The 11,853-nt window shown below is 35.7% G+C and overlaps 1 protein-coding gene across 1 annotated transcript; it reads left to right on the top strand.

Annotated features, from left to right (window-relative positions):
• The first annotated feature begins 3,541 nt into the window (after nt 1-3,541).
• Nucleotides 3,542-11,045, top strand: LOC149790352 (beta-1,3-galactosyltransferase 1-like). The gene has a single exon (XM_089972395.1). It carries the CDS (start codon nt 3,567-3,569, stop codon nt 4,746-4,748), a length of 1,182 nt encoding a protein of 393 aa, XP_089828521.1. The 5' UTR covers nt 3,542-3,566; the 3' UTR covers nt 4,749-11,045.
• The last annotated feature ends 808 nt before the right edge of the window (nt 11,046-11,853 follow it).

Below are 11,853 nucleotides of genomic sequence, written 5' to 3'. Positions count from 1 at the left end.
ATCTTCGTTGACAGGCGTATGTCCTTGCGCTGCAAGACCTTGGTTCGGAGTCGTCCGAGTGCTTGACTTACTTTATGGATCCTAGCGGTGATCTCTTTGTCCAGAGAGCCATCACCGGATATTGTGCTGCCAAGGTATTTGAAACTGTCCACATTCGTCAGCTGTGTGTAGCCAATGGTGATGCAGGGTTGTGAAGGGACAGTGTTTGGGGCGGGCTGGAAGAGATTATCTGTCGTTCCTAGGCTAATGGCTGAGTCCAGATAGGTTGGAGGCTTCAGAGAACCTGTCCAAGATTGCCTGTAGTTGAGTATATTCATGGGTCATGAAGGCACATTCATCTGCAAAGAGTGATTCAGTGTTGAATCTTTCTAGCGTCTTGAATTTTTCAGCTAGGCGACGGAGATCAAACACTGATTCATCCAGGCGATATCTAATGTAGATGTCAAGGTCACGGATGGCATGGAGCAGTACATGTGTGAAGAAAAGGGTGACGATTACCGGAGCGAGTATACAGCCCTGTTTGACACCATTAGATACGGGGAATTTCTCAGAGAGTTCACGGTCTGACAGAATCTCTCCAGTCAGAGCCGGATAAGGTTGGTAAACTTCTGAGGACAATACCAAGCTTCTTAAGTACTACCCACAGTGCGTCTCTGTTGACTGTATCGAAGCCTTTGTCAGGTCCACGAAGACGGCATACCGATTCATGTTTTGCACTGTAGTGTACACTTAAACATCACACTTTAGTTAAACTGTTTAGAAGACAACTTATACAGCAATGAGCATACACATGACAAACTCGTCTACTATACGGTACAGACCATTTTTTGTGGGTGGTGGAGGTGGGGTGGGGCTGCGATTTTCATTAGAGCTGAAATATTTTATACTCTTTTATCTCAAGATAATTTATTTATTTTACTTCAAGTAATATAATGAACATAACATGGTGTTGTTTTGTAAAGAAATCAGAGCGCGATATTTGTTCTAGCTCTGCGAGAGCTGAAAATGTTTTTAAAAGTTCCCAAGTTCCGGCTCCTGAAAAGTAAATTGTTTATCCCCTGTTTAACTGCGGTATATCGCGATAGGTTGAGAAATACTGCCCTACACATTTTTCGTGGTCACTAGCTCTATCAATTATCTTTATTTCAGTCCAGATTGTTTACCAATTCTGAAGAACATAAAACGATTTAAAAACGTTGCATAATATTTAACATCGTCACGTGATAGTGTTATTATGTGTTTTGTTATATAGGCCATAACATTCTATTTTATTCAATCACATACGTAATGTCCTTAGCCACTTTACATCCTTTTACCGTTACCCTAGTTTTCTGTAAACAGTTTGTTGTTGTTGCTGTGGCTTTAATGCCATTTCTTAATCCACGATAATCGATACCTGATGGCCAACATATCTGTTGGAGGAATACCCGAGAAAACGCCGGTACGAACCACCTCCGACGTAAAGCTACTGGCAAGCTTTTCTCAAATTCCCACATCGGACAATGGCATTGATCGGTAAAGGCGAGCACTATAGACCATTTGACCACCCAGGGCCCTGTTAAGGGTTTGTTTGGTTGATGCCTTTTAGTTTAGTTAATAATAATAATAATAATGATAATAATAATAATAATAATAATAATAATAAAGTTATAATGAATTCCAGGTTGAAGTATGATGCCCTTGTAACACTAATAAGAATTAGGACAAATAAAATAATATAGAATCACTTAAGATGGGTTCATTCATGTCTGCTTCTTCCAGACACAACACAGGAAGACATGCAATGATTCATATCTATTCTAGAACCAAGAAGTGATAATGGAGTATGAATTACCTTGTCGTTTTATAGAATATTATCTGTAAGTTTTAAGTCGACAATCGCAACACGATCGTTATGTATCTATTCAAACATGAATTGTAGTTCTATCGTTATTCGGATAGCGCGTAGCAGCAGCTGTTTAGTCAAACATGAAATCCATAAATCTACGAATCCTCTCGACACCCACCTGTCGTGACATAATTGAGAGAGAGAGAGAGAGAGAGAGAGTTTATGTATCAAATGTTTGTTGCTTGAAAAATGATAAAATTTCACTGTAATATTTAACATGATAACATTTTTATGCGTTTTCAGTCAGTGGGGCTTTCATATTGGGAAAAATGGTTGTCCGTCATTAAGTTTTGATTGTCCTTGTCTCAAGACGATGCATTTGTCTATCCCTGGAACATACTATCTGCTTTTAATTGCGACTTTTGAGTAAAATTTCAATGAATTAAACAGAGATCCTACCTACAATAGGGAGCATTCCTCTATTCAGATTATTTATTATAGTCAGTTTTGGAAGTAGACTATCATACATGGGTACACTATCGGCTAATACGAATTGGTTCTATGTACAATACCCTCCATCGTAGAAGACATAGCAAAATCGGGACGATATCGGCTAATCCGAATCGGTTTTATATACAATACCGTCATCGTAGATTATATAGAAAAATCGGGACGATATTGGTTAATCAGAATCGGTTGTATGTACAATAATGTCCATTGTGTAATATCTCTTTGGATAGGGAAATAATTTAGACCGTCTTTTGCATTGACAAAGCCAAGTTTTGTGGCTTCCAATTTTTCTCCAATTTTATTCGACTCATTGGTATGAATTTTATTCATTACCATTTCATTAATTGTTTACATTTTGGAGTTCAGGAGAATCCCATTTCCTACACTGTCTATTGATCAAATAGACCAGATATTTGCATACTCTGTATTAATGTTCAACAGAGGGATAGTCAAGAATTCACCCGTACAAGACATCAAAATATAACCTTGACAACAATAAACATTTTGGTTTCCTAAATATTCAATAAATACAGAAGATATTGCAAACGAAAATTATTATTTTTTTTATTTGTCGATGAAACCGTGAAGAAACTTATTGGCCCAGTTAAAATGAAAACTAATGAGGCAGCCACATGATCTGATTTTTGAGTTTAATGGAAATCGGGTATTGATACAGTATTAACGGTATAAAGGATATGTCCAAAGCTTTATCGACTGGAGTAAGCAATGCTTTTCTATCATATAATACGACAATCGAAAGAATGAACAATTTTGTACCAGCCTGTATAATGTGTGAGTAAACCGATTGTTTAACCAGCCGGAAACAGGGCTACATGGTAACGTTATGGGTTTACTATTTAGAGACGAAGGTAAATTATATCCGTACTCATGTCTTTGTTCTACGCCTCTCCAATCCAGTTTTCTATGTACATTTATATTCTAAAATAAATACTAGTAGTCATCAGTCAATGAGATTAATCCAAGCGGATAAAAATTAGGCACGGCACGTCGATTCTGATAAAAGCTATTTTAGTATCTTCGCTTCGTGATTTTGCCTGTTTATGAATTTTTTCCATTACAGTGTGTAAAGAGACACAATTGTCAATCAACTTTAATTTCATTGTTATTTATTTTTTCTTCTAATTTATTTACAGAAATGACGCTGAGACGCATTAAAACCCACCACAAGATGCTATTCTTTATCACAGGCGCCATATTCTTTGTTATTATGGGCAATATTTACATAGTAATCCGAAATGGAAGAGGACCAAGATTTTATTTCTACAATGGATTCTTGTTCTCAAAAGAAGCAACGATACTAAACAAAGAAGGGAACATTGTTAGTAATCCTGGAATTATCGCGGCAACATCTACTAAGTCGAGTACCAATTACAGTGGAAGTGACAACAATGATACACATAATGAACCTGATGACCTCATTATACCCGGAAAATATGCATGGATACCATATCCCGTAAAACGGAACCCCTCGGGACCATTTATTCTAAAGACGAACAACGGATCAGTGATCAAATACACTAATTATACTTTTTATCCATTGACTATTAATTCTAGCTACATCATTAATAACCCGAATATATGCAAAGATGTGAAAAATCTTACATTCCTAATAATGGTGCATACTGCTGTACCCCATTTCTACCAGCGTCAAGCACTTAGAGAAACTTGGGCGAATCCAAGATTACTAAAAAGTCATTCCTCTCGGATTTTATTTTTGGTGGGAAGAAAAGAAAATGAAACCGTTCAAAAGAGTTTGGAGACAGAAAGCGAAGAATTTCAAGATATAGTTCAAGGCGATTTTATTGACGATTACCATAATCTAACTCATAAAGGTGTTCTTGGGTATAGATGGATAACGGAGTACTGTCAAAACGCCAAATTTATTCTCAAAATTGATGATGATGTGTTTGTCAATATTTTTCGCGTAATTCATACTCTGCTACCGAGATTTAAAGAGGGTCAAAGGAAAATTGCATGTCGTTTTCACAGACATGTTTATATGTATCGCCGTGGAAAATTTGCAGTAGATCCCGATTACTTTCCAAATTTAAACCATTTTCCGTTACCGTATTGTCCAGGTCCGTTTGTCCTAATGCCCAGAAGTATTGTCCCGGAAATGTTCGAGGCTGCAAAAACAACTCCCTTTCATTGGGTAGACGATTTTTATATATTTGGTGTTCTTCCAAATGAAATAGGGAATGTTTCGTTCTTTCCACTAGGAGATGTCCATAACAAAGAAGAGATTGCTCTAAAGTGTTACCTTGGAGATAAACCGTGTAATTATTTGGCGGCGTACGCATGGACTCCCGGCGTAATGTATAAATATTGGAATTCTACCTTAAATATGCACAAAGAATTAGTTGAAAAATATGCCATGAAAATTCATTAGTTCTGGAAAGTTCTGGAAGAAAAAGTGTCCGTCTGTACCTTTACATGTCAATTATTTCTACATAACGAACACGTAATATATCTGATTTGGTTATGTATATGTGTTCTGGTCATAAAACATTTAGGTATTTTATCTAGGAATTTTTGCATGTGCCCAACAAGACCATTCAGATAAAATATTTAACAGAAAGGAAAGCGTGGGACTAATATAAATCTAAAGATTTTTTTTTCTTCTTCGAATTTGACGAATATATTTTGATTCAAAGGAATAATGTATGAAGATACACAAACTTTATATCATTTTTAGAGATTAATAAATGTAATATCCAGGCATACATGCAGAGAGAGAGAGAGAGAGAGAGAGAGAGAGAGAGTTGAGATTTGGTTCATCTGTTCTCATCCTGCATGCCAAGTGATTGCTTGATTTCTATTTTCTTGTGGAGATAAAGTTTTCCACTTGTTTCAACATCAGGCAGCGTAATTAAAACCCGGATATCATCATTCAGTAGGTAGGTTTAAACATTCAAGCATAATCAAGTGGATACGATAAGAAATTCACACCGAATAGCATTCTCTCCATCTGGACAGCTAGTCATCGTTCCTCCTTCTAGTCTATACACAAATATGTGTCTGGGCATCGTCTACTTAAACGTAAACGCTGTTGAAATGGAACTCGACAAACTCGGATTTAGAACTTGTGTTGCACTTGTAGTGCACTAGATCGAACGTTTGTTACACTTGTGGCGAAATAGTTCTTAGATTTGTTACAACTGGACCAGTCTAGGTATTTGAGATTACCTACTAACAACCCAAGCTGACCCTGACATATCAGTTTAGTGGTATGTGCCATCGACTGAAAGGCAGGCAAATCGGCTTCGTTTCCCGAACGCGACAGTGCACCTTTGTGTCTCCTCCCGTTAAAAACAGCCATCGGTAGATGTGCACATGCGTCAGTTGCAGATAACACTGCAAACGTAAGCTGTCATGAAATGAAACGTGCACAACAATGTCATCTGTACCATTGACAGAATATACATGATTTAAACTGTTGTCATCTGTACCATTGACAGAGTCGACATGACAGGGGCTATTAAGAACAATTTGAAAGAGTTTATAATAAAGTCACATAAGGCATTATCTGAAGAAAACCATTGCTGGTGGAATGGATGGACTGACTGAATCCACCGAGGCTTTATGGGTATCACGGTACCTATTGATTTTCCATAGACCTCAATCCTAATGTTTTCTTTTGTAATAAATATACTTTCTATCCTACCTTAGCATGCATGTCACACACTGTCATAGAGAACAATGTTATATTGTCAATTTGACATGGACAAAACTAGGTGCTCCATTGCATTTAAGAGAGATAACTCTGCTAGAACTAGACGGGTAAGAGTTATTTAGTCACAACAGACATATTGTCAGCCATGTGTACCACACTTTAAACGAAGCATAAAAAATACAAAATATGATCTAGATATGAATTAACATAATCTCACATGTTGGCAAGAGGCTCCGCTTTTAAAAAAAAAAGTCGAACAGATAGTACAACTCTTATATAATGCACCAATCACAGCTAGTGTTGTTGTTTATTTCTGAATACAATGTTCACTACACCTTAAGCTCCGCCCACCTGGGCTTGTACAGTTGGTACCATTATACCTTATCACATGTAGTAACATTTGTTGCGGCTGGTAAGATTTCCCCCCTTCAAACAAAACTGATTCTAAAACACTCTCGTTACTGATGACACTCTTTGAAACAGATAACGGTGTTATGCGTGGAAGACCTGTCTGTAATCTGCATCAATTATTTATCACAGTGACAAAGCAAACACTAACAGTTCTAATTAATAGCAAACGAATGACACGTTAAACTGTAATGTAGTTTTGATGTAGTTATCATTATTTAATAAAATGTTTAATAGCAAACTTTCATTACAAATATCGGATGCACATGCCTTTAGTTTTTATTATGTTTCCGCGCCATTACACTACCTTGAGATTTTTGAAAACTCTTTCAAAGACTTTCTGGATTGTATCGTTGTGGTACATCAGGACATTCAAGCCTCATTGTTCATCAGGACATTCAACGCTATCGGAATTCATTCGGAGCAATCTGCACTTTTGGATTTGTGTTAGGACACTTAGGATTATCTGGTTCTTAGTTCACAATACTGTACGTGTCTCTAAAATTTTCACTTGGTAACTTAGAGATATACATTATTTCTAGACTTTACTACACTTGCTGGTTTCACTTCTTTGTGTGACGTAGTTTATGACATAGGGTCATGTGAGTTAATGATATGGACATTTTAACTGCTTATGTCAATAGTGATGAAATGTTACAGGCAGTACTTCGTAAGCAATTAGAGAGTAGGCGTTGCAGCAATGCTTTTAAAATTGTAACAACAGAACAAACAAATAGGTCACCAATGCAACCACCGTTAAGAGATAATACCACAAAATGAAATATGTTCTCCTTAAAATTAATTTGGATCTGGGAACATGATCATCTTTGCAATTCGTACTTGGCCTTCTTATATGTCATTCGAATTGGCAAATGCAACTCTGATATAAACTAAATAAATGGAATTACTTATTCGTATATACATGTGATCGGTTTTCATTCATTTTGTCAGAACTCTTCTTAGGATTTGACTTGAACAGGTGTCTGGCGGGCGAGCAACTTTACTTGGGCCTTTGCTTATATCAAAACATCCTTCATCACAATCTCTCAAAGTTTGCTGAATATTTCACGTGATTTACGTAGATTATAACAGGCGTTTACAAGCTTCTGTGGCTTTGTTAAAGTCTCACATCTTCTGGACTGTTTGATACTACCGTCTTTGAGAAACATATTGTCTGCAGTCTTGTATAATGCATTTACTTAAAACAAAAGATTATATTAGTGAAAATCGAAAAGAAATGATGTTCCTGAGCGACAAACGTGTCCAATCTAGTCATCAATTTATTTCGTAATGGGATTTTCACTCGTTTTGGTTTAATTATTAATACAAGCTGTGAATTTTGTTCCTCTGGCGAACTCGAACTTTTTCTTTAAATAAGATGTATAGTAACATCAGTGTATGTTGTAACCATATCAAACAGACGAAAGGATGTATAATAACATCAGTGTATGTTGTGACCATATCAAACAGACGAAAGGATGTATAATAACATCAGTGTATGTTGTGACCATATCAAACAGACGAAAGGATGTATAATAACATCAGTGTATGTTGTGACCATATCAAACAGACGAAAAGATGTATAATAACATCAGTGTATGTTGTGACCATATCAAACAGACGAAAGGATGTATAATAACATCAGTGTATGTTGTGACCATATCAAACAGACGAAAAGATGTATAATAAGATCAGTGTATGTTGTAACCATATCAAACAGACGAAAGGATGTATAATAACATCAGTGTATGTTGTGACCATATCAAACAGACGAAAGGATGTATAATAACATCAGTGTATGTTGTGACCATATCAAACAGACGAAAGGATGTATAATAACATCAGTGTATGTTGTGACCAAACAGACGAAAAGATGTATAATAACATCAGTGTATGTTGTGACCATATCAAACAGACGAAAGGATGTATAATAACATCAGTGTATGTTGTGACCATATCAAACAGACGAAAGGATCAGATTCATAGTTTTATTAAGATTCATCAGTTACTTATCAGAACTGTCATCTTAAGATAATTAATGTTGCTGTTTTCACAGTTATGGCGTCTTTCAACATATCTGTTAGCATAAACTATCCAAGAGAAATTTTTAATTTATTAATAAGAGGGACAAAATTGTAATATACGTATAGAGGAAATGTCTAAATAAATGATTTTAATTTATCAATGTAACAAACACAATAAATTCACCAGATAAATAAAATAAATATTCAATCATGCCGAGTAGCGCGACATGCAATACAAACTTCCATTGTATTTAACAGTATTGTCAAACAATAAATAATGACTTTCATACAACAGTGTTTCCTTGTTTTGAAACTGTAAGAAACATGTTAAGTATGACATTCGATTTGTAAATAAAACTAATTTCTTAAGACATTCCAAGAAGACTGTATGCTTATGTTCCTCTTGATTAACATAATACCTTGAAAGTAACGGAGATTAATACCTTTAATTTTTCTATCCCCAGTTATACGAATAAATGTACGTACATGTTGTTGTGAGTATACTATTTTACAAATTAAAAACTGGTAAATTTCCAGTGCCATTATTTAATTGATACATTTATTCTGTCCGTCTCTCTGTCTGTTAAATATTGGTTTCCTGAGTATAACCAGACAACGTGCATTATATCTTTCTAAAACTGGTACACGTATCGGACTATAGGCACGGTGAATGGTTTCATTTTTAAGACTGGATTTTTCAATGTCGATATTTTTTGGGCCTGATGGAAAAAGCGGCTGAATATTTGCTCGTTTGCATAATCTCAGGATTAACTCCAAAAGTATTTTATGAACATATCTTCTATGGATGCCAGGAGCCAATAGCTGCTCAAATAGATTTTATCATTCATTGATGTAGGGCAGACATATTTTAAAAAATGCTTTCTACCATTGCTTTAAACTACACGGAAACTTCCGTTAGCAATCATTGTGGCACCTGCTCCTTAAGGACGTTATTTATTGGTATCCTCATACATTTATGTTAATTTTAATCTGTTTACGAAGGGGTTCAAAAATATTATCAGTTGTGCTCTAGACAAAATTGTGACTGTTCCCCTCTTTTTATTTTGAAAAAGAATGATTTTGTATTATTGTACTTTGACATCTTTGCGTTGACAAAAGGGGTAACATATCAAGGTAAAAGGGCAACGTATGAATGTAAACGGGCAGCATATCAAGGTAAATGGGCAACGTATGAATGTAAACGGGCAGCATATCAAGGTAAAAGGGCAACATATCAAGGTAAAAAGCAACATATCTGGGAAAACGGTAACATATGACTAATTATTTTGTCCTATATGATAATTTAATTTTGACAATGACATTGACTATCTAAAAGTACTAAAAGCTCTGTAAAATAGCAATATGTCATCTGCGATTATATTCCTGTTTGTATTCAGAAGCAGCTCATGTTTTCTTTCATCTCTAATTATAACAGATTATTGAGCATGTTCTGTTAGCACAAAAATAGAATCAACTCAGATCGTCTTGCCAGATAATAATAATGATGATGATGATGATGATGATGATAATAATAATAATAATGATAATAATAATAATAAAAGCAGCCAATCAATAAAATACTTGTCATATTTTCGTTTATGAAGACTTCCTACCCATTCAGCGAAAATTAGATTTATTGGGGACAAATTGTTGTCGGCTGTTGCGTAATTCGTCAGCCTGCAAGTGCACACTGTCATGAAAATCGTTATAATACCATGAAACTATTATCAAGACCGATGCCAATGTTTATAAAAACTAATGCAAACCAAGCTATATTTTTTATTTTCTTCTACAAATATTGCTGCTAAAGATTTTTGATGTATTTGTGTTTTTACATAAATATATTCATGGGACTCGTAGGAATTTTCGTAAAATGCAAAATAATAAGTGACATTGAGATTATAAAATGTATCATGAGCACTGAATAAATTTAGAGTGCAAGAACATTTTAAATCGAGTGCGACAACATCAGGTGTTAAGAACAGTTGGAGTGGTTTTTATTTAAAGTACCAATGGAAGGTAATAACACCGCTTGTTAAGAACCCATTGACTCAGGTCATATTATAGGTACAGTAACCACGAATTTAGCCCCAGTCTATTTGTAGGCCATTTTCCCTTTTATTTTATGGGGGATGTTGTTGGTCTTTCTTATTGACTTTCATTTATGAATTCTTGATCCGGATTTAAAGGAGATTGTTTATTCTTTAGAATATGAGCATTGATGTGTGCGTGTTTGTGTATTGGTGGCTTTAATGCTGGCCCGAAGTAAAAAAATCTTGGCCCATGGCATGATCTTCAGTCTCTACAAACAACATAATGCCGGTTAACTTATGAAATGAGCTTCACTGAGAGATCATCTTCGAAGATACGTAAACTGTCATATGATTATTAAGAGTTTTACGTGCCGGAATGTTCAAGGCTGCACAGCAGGTCAAAGGTCAACTGTAGCACATGGTATCACGAGAAGTTTCTTACCGCGATATACTGCGGTATTTCTGAACGTACCAAGATACATACCTAGGCAATTATGTTGTGGACCAGCAGTTTAATGTTCTCGAGCATGAGCCTGATACTTTCTTTTTAAAAAGTCTAATTTCGTCTGTCAATAGCTGGAAAATATCTAGCTCTTATTTAAAGCAAATAACGCAGTATTATGTCCATGATATTATTTGAAAAATATAAGTTATCTTGCGATAGAAGAAACGAATATATCTCAGCAAAAAGGAAAATTACCCCACCAACTGAAACTGCAACGGTCAGTACCTTATAGACGATTTGCTATGATAAAATCATTAAGTGTTGATACTTAAGCATACAATGTACTAGCTACACTAATGCTATGATATGAAGGAAACTTTCAGTGGGATGCTAACATATTTATCGGACAGGGCCCATAAACATAAAACATGCTTACTTAACAAGCGAGAAAATATTTAGTAGACTTGGGAAATTACGTAAATGTTAATTAAAAACTGTTAATATCATTTAAGTCTAACAAGATTACTTGGGAATTTCCGTAGATTCCTTACTGCTGAAACTACCGAAATACTCACTATAAACTGCCACACTGTAGACATCGTATTTTTAACGTAGCTTTATTAATTTTTCAGTCATATCGCTACGAGATCTGCAGTGTGGCAGTTATAGTGATGTCTAACACTGGGGCATCATGTCGCAGACATGTAGCATGATATCACACCCAGTCACATTATCCTGACACCAAGCCGACCAGTTCTAACACTAACCTCCTAATGCTGAGCGCCTAGCCAGGTAGCTGTTAGTACCATTTTTGTAAGTCTTTAGTATGACTCAGCCGGGGTTCTAACCCACGACCTTCCGCGTCCGATGTGGACGTTCTAATTACTAGGCCACCGGAGCGGTCCATCTGT

Source organism: Sinohyriopsis cumingii, chromosome 10, assembly GCF_028554795.1.
Source record: "Sinohyriopsis cumingii isolate HCF-2022 chromosome 10, ASM2855479v2, whole genome shotgun sequence".
NCBI lineage: Eukaryota > Metazoa > Mollusca > Bivalvia > Unionida > Unionidae > Sinohyriopsis > Sinohyriopsis cumingii.
The sequence above is the reverse complement of the archived record's forward strand: the minus strand, read 5'-3'. Positions and strand labels throughout refer to the sequence as shown.

Bases quoted from the DNA above. Each gene is read 5' to 3' on its own strand.
- LOC149790352 (XM_089972395.1), top strand. From the start codon at position 3,567: ATGGGCAATATTTACATAGTAATCCGAAATGGAAGAGGACCAAGATTT.